The sequence below is a fragment of the Carettochelys insculpta genome, chromosome 1 (assembly GCF_033958435.1).
Source record: "Carettochelys insculpta isolate YL-2023 chromosome 1, ASM3395843v1, whole genome shotgun sequence".
Lineage (NCBI taxonomy): Eukaryota > Metazoa > Chordata > Testudines > Carettochelyidae > Carettochelys > Carettochelys insculpta.
Window position 1 is genome coordinate 174,144,313 of NC_134137.1, and position 15,429 is coordinate 174,159,741.

Sequence of the window (15,429 nt, forward strand, 5' to 3'; positions counted from 1 at the left end):
TGGAATCTTCAAATATGTCCTATTTTTAGAATATACTGAGAACAGTCTCCACTGGTGTCTCTTGGATAAAGGACATGTTTATACATGCTGCCATGTTTCTGTAGTAATCCAGTATTCCCCCCTACCCCCCCAAGTATTTTTCATCAAAGACATTTTTAAAAAGCCAAATATGAAAAAAACACCCCATCTAAATTGTAAGAAGATGATTCAGGAAGGGAAAGCATCTTTCAGCATTCCCATCTTTTAAAGATTTTTTGCCATATCCAGGTTGAAACTCTGAAATTCAGGACACTCTGGTCCAGCAACATGCATAGTCTGGCAGGACCATGGATGTTGCTAGGCAAGACAGCTCCAGCGTCCAGGAAGCCGGCAGCTGGGAGCCAGAAGAGAAATGGAAGGGAGCCCGGGAGCGGGGTTAGTGGCCAGCCAGGGAGCATTAATCTCCTTAGTCCACACCACTCAGGTTCTGAGTGTGCCAGACCAGTGAAGTACAAACTGTACTTCATTTGAAGACCTATATAGTTGGGCTTTGAAAGATTACATTTCCCCACATACACATGAACCAAAGAAAATACTGACAGCTAATAATCAAAATTTGCAGAAAGAGTACAAGAAAAATGCCACTTCAGAACAGAGTTCGATTTAAAGATATATATTTTGATACACTGACAATTAATATTTTAATTATAACAATTTAACTTTTCAAATTTCAAATTCTATTTTCATTAAATAATTTTCTGAGCAGCCTCATCATTTTCCACAGCTGAACATTTAAAACATGAAATAATTTAAATTAAGAATAAGTCAAGTCAATAGGTCAGTCACTGCCGGTACGTGTGCCAAGTGGCATGCGAGCCGATTTTCAGTGGCACGTGGCGGGAGCTCAGCCCTGCCCCTCCTCTCCACAGGGTCCTGGGGCTGGGGCCAGGCCCACATTCACTGGAGCCCTTGCTGACCCCTCTGCAGCATGGGAGGGGTTGGAGCCCCCACCAGAGAATTGGGCTGGGGACAGAACCCCCCCACCACAGAGTGAGGTTGGGGCTGAAGACACTCCTGTGGAGCTGATTTTATCCACTAATTGTGGCAGTTAGTCTGTCCAGCAAGGCAAGCATATAGGCTGCTGCACAAAGCTGACGCCCTCCTAGAAGAAAACTAAACTAACAGTTCTGCAATAACTTGCATTACAAAATTGGAGCTTCCTAAAAATTGGCATCCATGGAACCAAAATCCTATATCTCCTGTCTGGGAAAGTAGCAATTGCTAACGCCAAGGATTAATTTAATAACTAAGGCAAGGTACCTCTTTCCCCACCCTTTTTCAAATAAATTGAGGCCAAAGCTTTTAAAATAATTAAAGTTCTTGAAAAATTGAGTTTGCACAATGAGCACATATTTTAACAAAAAATTAGGATCAGCAAGAAACTAAATAATAAGCATTTTAGCAATTGAATTACTCTGTAAAATTTTAACTCCAAAGTTTAATTATAGCATTGTTTTACAAGTATCCTCCGGACTTTTGGTTTCCAAGACCAAAATGTTCAGACAGATTTTAGAGAATCAGGAACAATATTAAATAAAAATGTTTTAAGAACACTACTGGGAATAGCGTGTACTTTGAAGTGTGAGGTCTTATTTGGCACAACAAAGAAATAAGTGTTTGGATCATTAAGTTATGAAACAATAAGGAAATGGGAATGACAGACAATAGCCGTGTCTACACGTGCACGCTACTTCGAAGTAGCGGCACTAACTTCGAAATAGCGCCCGTCACGGCTACACGTGCCGGGCGCTATTTCGAAGTTAACTTCGACATTAGGCGGCAAGACGTTGAAGCCGCTATCCTCATCAGGAAATAGGAATAGCGCCCTACTTCGACGTTCAACGTCGAAGTCGGGACCGTGTAGTCGTTGCGTATCCAGCTATGTCGAAATTGCAGGGTCATCCATGGCGGCCATCAGCTGAGGGGTTGAGAGACACTCTCTCCAGTCCCTCAGCTCAATGGTGGCCGCGTGGAGCGGCCCCTTAAAGGTCCCCTCCCCCTCCCTTCCTGTGCAGGAAGCTGAGGGAACGTGCAGGCGGCAGCCTAGATACGCGGCCAGCCTGCACGTCCCTCAGCCACCCAGAACAGGGCCAGCACCTGACATGGATGCCCGGCAGCCCCCCCAGGGGAGCCAGAGCAGCCAGGCCAGCCAGCCCGGCAGCCAGGCTGGGAAGCAGCAGCGGGGCCCCTCCTGGACGGAGGCTGAGCTGCGGGACCTGCTGGGGCTCTGGAGCGAGGAGGAGGTGCTCCAGGTAATGGGGAGCAAGAGGCGGAATGAGGATGCATTCGCTCAGCTGGCTGAGGGCCTGGCCGCCCGGGGTCACCCTGCCCGCACTCTTGACCATGTCAGGAGTAAGGTTAAGGAGCTGCGACAGGGTTACGCCCGGGCCCGGGATGCGGCTGGCTGATCTGGGGCCACCCCCGTCACTTGCCCCTTTTACAGGGAGCTCAGGGACATCCTGGGCCCCCGGCACACCTCCTCCCCTCCGGCCACCCTTGATACCTCAGCCGACGAGCCCCAGCAGGCCCTGCAGCCGGAGTCCATCCCGGAGGTAAGCCCCGCACCCCGGGGGCCCCCCCTGGAGCCCACCCCCGGGCCATCACGGCAGGAGGAGGAGGAGGAGGAAGAGGAGGAGGAGGAGGGGGGCTCCTCCTCTGCAGAGTCTGGGCTGCAGATCCTCCTCCCGCCCTCCCGGAGCAGCAGCCGGGCGTCCGCCCCCCGGGGATCTCCGGACCGTGGGAGTGGACCGACAGGTATGTACCCCCCTCTGGTGTACACCCCCAGGGTTGAGGGGCAGGGGTAATAGATATGTGCCCAGGGCCCCCCACATGCCCACATGGCCATGGCCCCAAGGACAGCAGGGCCACGTCCCTCACAGCAGTGCATCAGCCCCTGCCCCTCCCTCCACACGACAGTGCCATGGCCCATCCCCAGGGCAGGGGGGAGCGGAACCTCAAGGGGCCCCCGGGAGGAGGGGGTGGGACACCCCGCAGCAGCAGCAGCAGCAGCATGTGATGGAGTGGGGGGAGTGCAAAAGGGAGACTCAGGCTAGATATGAGCAACAAGCTGAATAGCTCCTAGGGGCAAAGGATGATCCTGGGGCTACAGCTGGCAGGTGACATCTCTGCCCTGAACAAAGAAAAGGGAGGAGCCGAGCTGGCTTTGAATCGGGGCGGGGGCTGCAGGTAGAGGCTAGGGGAAGGGAGAGCTGGAAGGCAGCCAGCCTGAGGAGGGGGAAAGCCACACCCCAGAGGGGCACCCCTTGGGGTCTTCTCCCCAGGACAGGTTGGAAGGACTGTCTCTGACTGCTGTGCAGTCACTCCCGAGAGAAACCGGGCATCTGTGGCCTAAGAAAGCTCTCCTGTCAGACCCTGCTGAGTGAAGTGAGAGTCACTCCTGCCAGGGGACGGGGTGCAGTGCAGGGGGACCCCTGAACCCTATCCATCCCAGTAGCATCTCCCAGGGACGGGGATGGGGAACCTGCAGCACGGGGTCGGGGGAACAAGGGTCACGGCTCAGGGCCCACACTAACGCTTGCCTCCTTTCTTCTTCCCCCCCTCCTCTCCTGTGTTCCGCAGCTGCACCATTGGAAGGACCAGAAGAGAGTGCCGGCGAGGCATCAGTGGTCCCGGAATCCCCTCCGGAGCCATCCCTCCAGGCAAGCCCCTCGGCGGAGGACCGACCGGCCCCACGGCGGGCTAGACGGCAGACCCCGCAACAGCACCCAACGGCGACGGACCCCCAGCTGCTGGCCATCCATCGTCGGCAGCTGGAGGTCGCGGAGCAGCGCCTGCGGGTGGACCAACGCTGCCTGGACCTGCAGGAGCAGGTGCTGGCCTGGCGCCAAGAGGCATGGGGGGCCTACATGGAGACATTCAACCGTCTTGTGGACTACCTGGCCCCCCATGCCGCACCGGCTGCCGCAGCGCCCACCCTGCCTGCTCCACCTGCTGCACCACCTGCTGTTCCGCACGTCGCCGTCCCGTCCGCCGTCGCCCCGCCACCCACCACTGAGTGCCAGACCGCCGAGGGACACCTGGCGCCAGCTGAGACTCGCCGGTCATATCTTGCGGTCCGCCCGGCCCCCAGCTAGCCCCAGCCAGGGCTGTGGCCGAGGCGGGGTTCCCGGCCGCCCACCCCCCAGTGCCAGACTTTAGGGGCATGGGGCCCGGGACGTGGCCCCCCCCATATATAGTTATATATGTCCGAGAAGAGGATTGTTTTATTGACCCATTTCATTTATATTTGTGCCCCCCCTTTGCCCCACCCCCCCCATGTAAATAGTTCTCCCCTTCCTTATCATCCCTGTTTTTCTTTTTATTGACCAACGTATCCGTTATGTGCAATCCTTTTTATTATTGTTTTATTTGTACCGAATACTTTTGTTAGAAGAGGTCTTGTATATAGTTTGTTCTTGTTTTAATTATAGTTAAAAAAAAAGTTCTAAAAGAAAAACCAGTTTAAGTTCAGCCACAAGTGCGTGCTGTCATTTGTCCAGGAAAAGGCGGGGGGGGGGGGTGCGGTTGGGTGCTCCGTGGTGTGGGCGTAGGGGCAAGGAGTGTTGTGGAGGAAGGGGTGGGCAGTGGGGGGCCTGGCAGAGTTCACCCCGCAGCCTCATCATTGAAGTGGGCCCGCAGAGCCTCCCGGACCCGGGTTCCTTCGGGGTCCACCTGGCGACTGAGGGCAGCGGGTGGCTGCAGGTTGGCCCTGCCGGCCTCCACAGCCCAGCCCTGATAAAAGGTCTCCCCTTGCTCTCCACCAAATTGTGCAGGGCGGAGCAGGCACCCACAATCTGGGGGATGTTGTTGGGGCCCGCATCCAGGCGGGTCAGGAGACATCTCCAGCGTCCTTTCAGGCGGCCAAATGAGCGCTCCACCACCTGGCGCGCGTGGTTCAGGCACTGGTTGAAGCGCTCCTGGCTGACGGAGAGATGGCCCGTGTACGGGTGCATGAGCCAGGGCCGGAGTGGGTACGCCGCATCTGCGATGACGCAGAGGGGCATGGTTGTGTCCCCCACAGGGATCTCCCGCTGGGGGATGTAGGTCCCTGCCTCCAGCCGGCGGCACAGGCCCGAGTTCCGGAAAACCCGGGCGTCGTGGGTGCTGCCAGGCCAGCCCACATAAACGTCCTGGAAACGGCCCCGGCTGTCCACCAAGGCCTGGAGGACCACAGAATGGTAGCCCTTGCGATTGATGTAGCGTCCTCCACTGTGATGCGGGGCGCGGATGGGGATGTGAGTCCCATCCAGAGCCCCGAAGCAATTGGGGAAGCCCAGCGTGGCAAAGGCCGCGATGGTGGCATCTGGGTCCCCCAGCCTCACGAGCCTGTGCAGGAGCATGGCATTGATGGCACGCACAACCTGCAGGGAAAGCACATGGGAGAGCACCAATGAGGGGTGAGCAGGGTGTGCGTGGCCCTGCCCTGCCCTGCCCTGCCCTCCCCTCCGCTGCCCTGCCCTCCTCTGCCCAGGCCCCCCTCCCCTGCCCTGCCCTCCCCCCGTGGGTCCTCTTACCTCCATGAGGACAGCCCCGATGGTGGCCTTGCCGACACCAAACTGCTGTCCCACGGATCGGTAGCTGTCTGGAGTGGCCAGCTTCCAGACAGCGATGCCGACCCGTTTCTCCACAGGGAGGGCACGCCACATGGCAGTGTCCTGGTGCCTGAGTGCGGGGGTGAGCCACTGGCACAGCTCCATAAATGTCTGCCGGCTCATCCTGAAGTTCCTGAGCCAGCGGTCGTCGTCTCACTTCTCAAGCACCAGCCGCTCCCACCAGTCGGTGCTGGTGGGGTAGCTCCACAGGCGGCGGCGTGTGAGGCGGGGGGGGGAGGGGGTGCTGCAGGGTTGGGGGTTGAGCCCTGCTGCCCTGGGGGCAGCTCCTCCTCCGGTGTAGCAAGGAGGTGCTCAGCTGCCTCCCGCATGGCATGGATCAGGGCGAGCCCTGCTACTGCTGGGAGGGCTGGGTGGACCTCTGGCTGCTGCTGCTGCTGGGGGTCCATGCCTGCGTAGCCCGGGGTCTGTGTGCCTATGGCTCCTCAGACCGCGTGCTGTGCAGGCTGAGTGTGTCTGGCAGGGGCCCTTTAAGGGAGCGGCTAGCTGTTGCCCCAGAAGCGCTAGTCCGCCCTGTGACCCTGTCTGCAGCTGTTCCTGGCATCCTATTTCGATGTGTGCTACTTTGGCGTGCAGACGTTCCCTCGCAGCGCCTATTTCGATGTGGTGCTGCGCAACGTCGAAGTTGAACATCGACGTTGCCAGCCCTGGAGGACGTGTAGACGTTATTCATCGAAATAGCCTATTTTGATGTCTCCAAATCGAAATAAGCTACTTCGATGTAGGCTTCACGTGTAGACGTAGCTTAAGTGACTTTACAAAAAGGCAAAGGATACACCATCCAATCCAGACATATGTTGCTTTCCAGAAGGAGAGTGGTGATCCTGTTTAATAAACCTGAGCTGATTGCCTGGCTTTTGTCAGGAGTACATTACCCGGCAATTCTCTGAAGATACAGCACTGTCTGGCAACTATTTTAGATGGCAAGTTTAGTTTTCTAGGCAGTGTAACAGAAACAGAAAGCTGGTAGAAGAGCATGAGAAAGCAAATCTCACTGCAACTAACAATCTTTTTTTCCCCATTTACTTATGTTAGAAAACCCATACATTGCCATGACACCAGTAATCATGCTGGCAATGTTTCAAACATCCAGTTTAAGGGAAACATTTAAAATAATAAGAGTAGATGTGTAAAGCTATAGAACTTCCTCAAAAAAGGGATAGGGATAAGGAACACTTAATAAGTAGGACTATTAGTGACTTTAAAAAAAACTATCACCAGCACTTGGACTGTACATAAAAGGTCAAATTTTGGCACTCCACCACGGGAAGATTGCTGACCCCTGCAATAAACGGTAAGAACAGCCAAACCTTACGATGACAATAAGTGAGGCCATTTCAAAGGATCAGAATGCATATCTTGATCTTGTATTTGGAACCTAGACTCTACAACACATGCTATCCCACAAGTAATTCAGGGCCAGGCTCAAACATCTTATGCTGAAAGTAGCTTCACTAAAACCAGTGGAACCAGTTGTGGAGTAAGGATCTACTCAGCATGAGGGAGAATGTTAGACTCCTGTGCTGAAAAGAGGAGATGCATGCCACATTCAGCAATTAACTGCAACAGAAGTCTGTCCACCTATCTGCATTGTTTCTTCCATATACAGGCCAGCCCCCAGGACAGTCAACCCTATTCAAAGCATTTTAATTCAAAGATACTTACTCCTCTTTATTGAAGTATGATGTTACATCAGGGCTTGGAGCACCTGCGACTGCAAAATTACTGCTTCCAGTGTCAACCAGAATATTCAACTGCAGAATCAGAAAAGAAAGGGTTTTTGTATGTTTGTTTGCACGTTCAATTTAAGCTTAGGTGAAAAGAGAAGTACAATTTAAATTTAAAAATGAAGTTAAACACTGCTGTGGAGAATAAATTAAAATGCTTATGTAAAAAAATCACTGTAAGGGAAGATATGTTACTGTGACCTTTCAGCAAAATAGCTCACTACAGCAAAATGCTTAGAAGAATCCACATGTCTGCAAAGAATGGGAAGGAGGAACAGAGATACAGCACTGAAACACTAATTCAATAAGCCGATACAGTCAGTGCTTTCAACAAATAGCTTTTAAGAGTTAAATTCATTCTGAATTGTTAGTATCCGTCATGTACACTTCCAGGTAGACTGTTGCTTGTGGCGAGACACCTTGGGTAACGTAACTACCACTGAACAAGAGCTATAAAACAGCAACAAGATCACTTGAAAAGTACATCCAATTTAGAGCTGGCTCCACAGTAAACTTCATTGCATTGTGACTGTCTTCTAACAAGTTATTACATGACAGCAGATGGGAGTGTAGGGAGGGGGTGGGACCACAGCATGAGTCTAAGACCTATTTTCAGCTCCAGAAGGGGATGGGCCACTTGGGCTTTGATCCCCAACACCAGCCCTGGGGAGCCCATGAAAATGGGGTTGCCACCCACTTTGGGGTCCTGACCTACGGTCTGAGAATTGGTGGACTAGGGCTCTTGCAGCTCGTCTCCACCTAGGAAGATCTTCTGTATTTGAATTTCATTTTACTGGTTGGCTCCTGCTAAACCTAGAAAAAAAGGTATTAAAAAAGGGAAGAGAAAGAAACACTCATGATTGCTTTTTAGCTTATGTCGTATCTGATCCCATGTAAAGACACATGTAACTTTAGACACACAAATAGTCAATGGAACAGTACGCATGCTTAAATTTAAGCACAGGTATGAGTGTTGACAGAATCAAGACTGTAGGAACTGAGGGCTTATATTAATAATCTGGACTTGAAAATGTGGCCATACAATCAATGAATGTAAATGTAGAGAGTAGCTGGGGGTGAGGCGATTCCCAATTTATCACAAATTAAAATATCAGATATGTTAAAACAAAAGAGTTTTTGCCTTGGGGCACATTGGTGGGCAGAACCAAGTAGAGAGATGAATGTTTCCTTTAATTGAAAGATGAGGTAAGTAAGGGCCAGATTTCAAATATCTATGGCACTAGCAACAGAGAAAGACCTGGGAAAAGGAAGGAAAAGCCAGGTTAGAAGTGGGAGAAGAACTGGAGAAACAAGGATAAAATACTGGGGCAATAGGAGCATTGACATTTATTTTTTAAATCTAAGGCAGAGTTTTGGTCAAGAGATGTTAGGTCACAGTTCATTCTGAAGTGAGCATTTTAGCAACATCAGAAAAGCTCCAAAACCAGAAATTCTCCAAAGTTAACCTTTTGAGAATGCCATCGTCATTACATGACCTTAAAATCTGACATTTTCACTGGGAGCACATCTCAGACAACTTTTACTGGGCATTGGCAATTCCAAAAACTGTAACTAAAACTTTAAAAACAAACATACATTTCTGCTCTCTCTTTCTTGGGTAACTTTAGTTTGCCTAGTTGATAAATGATATGAGATTGGAATGGAACAAATAGAGTTAAAACAATGCTTGGAACTGCTCACTTGTTGACAGAATGACTTATTTTTATTGTTAGCTATCAAAAGCATTCAAAAAAAATCCAAGGTTTGTTTTTGTTTTTTTTTTTTTAAATAAAAAGAACAGCTTTTGGGTACATTTTACTTGCCTTCTGATTTCTCAGACTCTGGGGTACGTTTAGGTAATGTTTTCAAACTTTGCTCTGCAACCATAAGCAGACTATAAGCATAACCATTAGAAATTTACTTTTAAAAAGGAAAGCTGAAATAGTCACGCTCACTGGATTCTAGGAGCTGAGTCTTTAAGGCTGTGTCTAAACTACCTCCCTACTTCGAAGGGAGGATGGTAATTAGGGTGTCAGGAGATTATTAATCAAGTGCTGCACCACATACGCAGCACTTCATTAAGCTGATTCTCCCCTGCGGCAACTTCAAAGTGTTAAACTTCGAAATGCCAGCACGCATGTAGCCGCAGCTAACCTGCCGGTACTTCGAAGTGCCCAGCAACTCTGGAGTAAAGGGACTTTGGAGTTGCTAGGCACTTTGACGTACCAGTGGTTTAGCCGTGACTACATGTGAGCCAGCACTTCGAACTTTAACACTTCAGAGTTGCTACGGAGGAGAATTAGCTTAATAAAAAGTGCTGCATATGCGGCACAGCAATTCATTTATAATTTCCCGACACCCTAATTACCATCCTCCCTTTGAAATAGGGAGGTAGTGTAGATACAGCCTAAGAAAAATGTTATTATTGGCAATAAAGCATTGACAAACTGTGTCCTTTATTTAACCAATAGCTTGGAATAATGTTTTATAATTTACAGAGAATAATTTTATTGTAATTTTCTTTACAGTAGAAATAGCATTTCCTCCAGAAAGAAACAGCTACAGTGACTAAGCTCTTTAGAAACAACAAATACTATCTCACAGGGGCTCTGCGTATAAAGCAGGGCAAATAATAGATTGATTCACTGGCAATTTTAAAAAATTGAAACTTTTTGTTCAACCTGAAATCAAATATTTTGATTCCAAGCATTTTACATTTTATATACACAAAATTCAAAACAAAGAGTAATCTGAAATCAAGTAATTAAAACATTTTACTTCATGTGTCAAAATAAAACTGGTTCAGTTAAAAAAACCTAAAACAATTTGGTGCTACTGACACAAATTCACAAAATGTTTTGGTGTCACCAAATTTGCATTTTTTTGCTGAAAAACATTATTGGGCTTGTCTATACTTTCCCCCAACTTCGAAGGGGGGCATGGTAATCAAGGCCATGGGGGATTATTAATGAAGTGCTGCGGTGAATACGCAACACTTCATTAGGCTAATTATTCCCCGCAGCAACTTTGAAGTGCCGGCGTGCATCTAGAAGTAGTAAATGGACTTTGAAGCACTGCCGGCACTTTGAAGTGCCCGTGGCTAGACACGTGCCAGCACTTCAAAGTTTGATGCTTCGAAGTTGCCGTGGGGGAGAATTAGCCTAATGAAGTGCTGCATATTCATTGCAGCACTTTACTTATTTCCTGTGGCCCTGATTACCAGGCCCCCTTCAAAGTTGGGGGCAAGCGTAGACCCAGCCATTTAGCTGAAAAGTTATGCCCAGCTCCAGATGCAACACTTCCCATTTATTAGTGTTTCTAAATCTGTGATCCTGAGCGAAGTAATATTAAACATGTACGTGTAAAAGTCCTCATGGAGAAGGACTTTAATTGAAATACCAGAATTAGAAATAGCTTATGTATGAAAAACACTTTAAAACCTCAGAAGGACAGTACCACACAATTCATGAATCCCCACATTAAAGCGTTTTTACTGCCCACTTTACTGAGCAGTACAGAATTTACCCTGTCTGGTTCTTCAAGAAAAAAAATCCCCCATAAAATACAAAGAACAGTAGAACACATAAAAGTCACAAGCCCACTCTAGTACAACCGACATTCACATGACAAATTGCTAGTCAATGTGACATTCGCATCTGTGTGTTTATGCATAATTAGACAGAGGTCATACAACACAGATATATTGTAATCTCTACAATAGATCCAGTGACTAGCAGAACATTTTGGAACGGCTGTTAATTAATGAATTTTCTTTTATAGGTCTGCAGTTCTTTTCAGCTCCTTCGCATCTACTCACAAAGAAAACCCTTTCCATGTCAGCACCAAAGTCCACTTTACATTGTGCTGTACCTTGCCAATAGAACAGAAGCAGCTTGCCATTCACACTGAAAAACTAGGCTTCCCTGTTATTTGTGCGTGGATATCCAACAACCAGATTATAAATCTGCTAGACTGCATCAGTGCAACACTTTTTAAAACAAAAAAAGCATGATGAGCTTGTTTGCTTCTAGGTTAGGTATAAAGGAAAACCTGACAAGTTTATTTTACTGCTGTTTCTTAATTTCACTTTCAGGTAATGTACATTATAGGCACAGCACTGCACTTTCCTTTGCTGGCCACCTTCAATAGAACTGTAGGGCATGCAACAAACATCTCTAATGTCCCTACACTGTTATTTTGCTGGATGGAACTCCTCTGCAGAGATGGATTAAAGTGTCGTGGGGCTTGAAGGCAGAGCAAATGGGGGCCCTCCTCACCCTTTGCATCTGCAGTCTCACCCTCCCCTCAGCTGGCAATCCAGCCATGGACTGGGGTTGCAGTGTGGGGTCCTGCTCCTTTCTGCCCACCTGGCACTCCTGCTGATGCGTAAGTGTGCCCCTTTTTCTGTCCCCCGCGCCCCACAGGCCAGGCCTTTTGGGCCAGTGGCTAAACTGCCATTGGTTGTATGAACGTGGGGTTGACCACTAAAAGGAACACACTAGAGTATCTAATTCAAAAAGCGGACAAGACATTTTTTCCTTGATATGCCAAATATGACCACAAAAAATTTACACACTGTTCTTTGTAGGTCTTTTGCTGAAGACACAACAACATAAAATGACATCAAGTTGTGCTAGTAAAGAGAAAAACACATCCATGAAACTGATTTAAAATCCCAAGGGTTTGACATAGTATGACACGGCGAGGAGAGGGAAGGCCATACTTTTAATGAGAATTATTCTATATCCTGATGTATTCTCAAAAGGCAAGCACAATATCTACTGGGGAGTCAAACTCCATGCCAAGACATTATCTCAGAAATTCCTCAAACCTCCCAGTATTTCGTTTTGATACAACAGCAACCCAAGTTTCTTTTGTACACTGTATATGCTCCTTCAATTCAAAACAAAGATGTAATGATCCAGCAGAGCTATTTATTACTACTTATGAATACCAGTTCATTCCGTGAAGTTGTGTGTCTCAGCACCTGGGGAACGGACATCCACTCTCAGAGGTGGCGTCATGTCTCCCAGACCTGGGTCAATCCCATGTCATCAACTTATGCAGCTCCCATTCAAACGAGCGTGCCTTTGGACAATGAGATGAGCAAAGCCTATAAGTCAGCTTGCTCCAGCTTGTCGGCACAAAAAGGAGATCCCCCCCCCCGCAACAAAAAAAAGCCAGTTACCCATACCAGCTATTGACTTTCAGTTGCTCATTGGATTTGCTTGTATCAGAGTATATACCCTAATTTACTAAGCTTCTCGTTTGTGCACATATTGGAGTTTCTACACATATTAAGGAAACAGCCTCCTTGAATTACTGATAGCTTATTGATCATTGATAGCTTCAATGCTTTTTTTGTGCCAGTACTTGCTGGTACTGAGTACTTGCACCTTGGCAGCCACAGCCACAGCCACGGCATTGGCTGGGGAGAGGGGGCTGGAAGCCAGCTGAGTACCAGCATGCCCCTTCCTCCCCCACAAAAAGCTCTTGATAGCTTACAGCCTGGGCGCACACTAGCAAGAAAGTAGGATTATATAAAGCTTATTTGAAGGAGGAGAGGTAGGAAGCAAGAAAGCAAGGGAGGATAGGTTTTGAGTTATATGTGACTGTAACAACCCCCTGAATGGGTCTTTGTATCTTCATTGGAGGAGGGGGGTGGAAAGCATGCTCAAACTGAAATAAAGCCTAGTGAAGATCAGATGACTATTCAGAGTTTTTCCATTATTTAGCAGGTCAAGTTAAGCATTTTTTTTTTGTTTTTAAATTCAGTCTGCTAACTCAGGTGAAAACTACAAAATGCTTGGTTTTCACATAGGACTTTATCTTGAGGTAAGACTTTACTAACCCCCCTGTCCTCACCTTGTCATTAAAGACAAGGCCGAAAGCAACTGAATGTGTGACCTTTGTATTTAAACTTATGAATCTCTTCCGCTGTAGTTAAAGGGGTCATGCCTATTAGTTTGGAGGCAGTAGCAGACTTACACACACACACACACACACACACGTGTTTGCATGGGCCAGTCTTCAGCGTCAAAGATCAGATGTGCTTTCATGTGGATTATACAATAAATAGCATTGAAAGCAGCAGTGTGACCTGTGGGAATGGAGTACAGGCCCTGGGACTTGACCAGGAAAAGACTGTGTTACTGTAATTGTTGCTGGGAGTAGTTTCAGTGAACTGGGGGTGGGGGGGCATTTTAATTTGTGATTAGCTTGTACTCAACCTGTATTAGGATTAGTTTGTGCTGAGAACTCCAATGTGGTATGCAAATGGTACAGAGTGGGGAGTGGCCAGCTGCCCCCAATATAAAACCAACAAGTGATTACTAACAACTTTCCAAGTGTGGTCTCAAATGTTTTACACAAATAAATAAGAAAGGAGTGGGGGAGTCAGAACCCAGGCAGGTAATATGCAGCTGGGAGGATGCTGCCGATGTTCCAGTGCATCTAAACTTCAATGAGAAGTGCCTCTCCTGTTCAAGAGAACAGGAATTTGCGATTCTGTGTCTAGCAGGATACAGTATTCTGAGGGGGTGGACGATGTCTTGCACCTTTGAGTATTTAGTTCCCAGTGTAGGCACTGTCAGTACGTCACCTAACGATCAATGATGATACTGTGGCAACACCACTTGTTCTGGCAAATTAGTGGGTCACTGCTCAGAGCCAGAGGTTCTACCAGAGAGGTTCTACCAGATGGAAGAAGACAACAGATCTATAGTCCAATGGCTTGCAGCTTCTCAAATTGGTATTAATAAAGGGAGAGCTTTAAAAAAATACCGAATGGCAGGTCTGGTAAGTCTGTCACAGCCCTGGTCGAGCTTCCCAGAATGCTCACCCAGCAGCTGGTTTTGAACCCATGTGCTTGGACGCACCTCTTGGGCAATGTGTAAACTGGCATTTCTGGAGCACTCCCTGGGCTGAGACACTGTCTTGTACCCCTTCTGAAGTGAGACTCCGTGGCCCAGCCTTCTAGTCCCCCCCAAGACAAGTGCCTAGCTCTGCAAGACCTGAGTAGCTTATGCATGCACATTTCCAAGAGCCCCCTCATTTGGGCATCCAAGATTACGGTTTAAACATTCTGGGACATTTTGTAGTTAAAGCAAATAGAGACAGACTTCACAAAAGAGTTTATTTAAAAAAAAATCACTTTTTTCCTTCAGACAGCATGAGAGATAAAGCCCTCAGTAAAATATAAAACACCTGTTGGGGGTTCCCTGACTCCTGACTTCCATACCTCCATTCAGTGTTCTTTGTGATCTCAGTCCATGCTCCTTCAGGGTTCCAAGAGCCCTGTGTTGTACTCTACATCTCTATCTCATACCTTCTCTTTCGAAAAATACGAAGTCTTTCTGACCGACTCCTGGTGTCCGTTAGCTAAGTCTGATCTAAGAATGTTCCTCTTGCTCAAGCTGCCAACCCTACTGAGTCCATCTGTGCGAACTTCTTCAATTTTTCTTCAACGTGAAGCTATCAGTGATCAATAAGCTACCAATAATTCAAGGAGGCTGTTCCCTTAATGTGTGTAGAAACTCTAACACATGCACAAATGAGAAGCTTAGTAAATCAGAGTATCTACTCTGATACGTGCAAATCTCATGAGCAACTAAAAGTCAATAACTGCAAAAACACAAACACATATCATTAATGCATCTCTTATTTTGTTTTACATGTTTGTAATAAATCTTACTAGGAGTAATTAGCTAAACAACAGGAAAACAGTCAGGTTTATAGCTAGCGTTTAGCAGCCAAAATCATTTGGATAATCTCCTACTCTTGCTCTTTTAAAGCTGGTTAATAGATAGGAAAAAAAGCAGCCAATTTAAATACTGTCGTGTTTAAACACAATGATTCCTAATTACATTATCAATCCATCTGGTAAGAAGTGCTTACAGCCATCAAGCAAGACAGAAAATGTACTCTACTACATACTATGTTTGCCCACAGTTGTGTTTTTTATTGGCACTGATTTTGTTAGTTAGGTTCTTTTACAATTTTACCTCTGAAAAAGAATCAGCTTCTCATTCTTAAATATTGGAGTAAACAAACAA

The 15,429-nt window shown here is 47.6% G+C and overlaps 1 protein-coding gene across 1 annotated transcript in view; it reads right to left on the reverse strand.

Moving 5' to 3' along the window:
• Positions 1 to 15,429, reverse strand: part of BACE2 (beta-secretase 2) — a 78,881-nt gene that overhangs the window by 42,844 nt on the left and 20,608 nt on the right. The window contains exon 2 of the mRNA XM_074983418.1: positions 7,314 to 7,402. Within this exon, the coding sequence (XP_074839519.1) occupies positions 7,314 to 7,402 (89 nt within the window). The remainder of the gene's footprint in view (positions 1 to 7,313; positions 7,403 to 15,429) is intronic.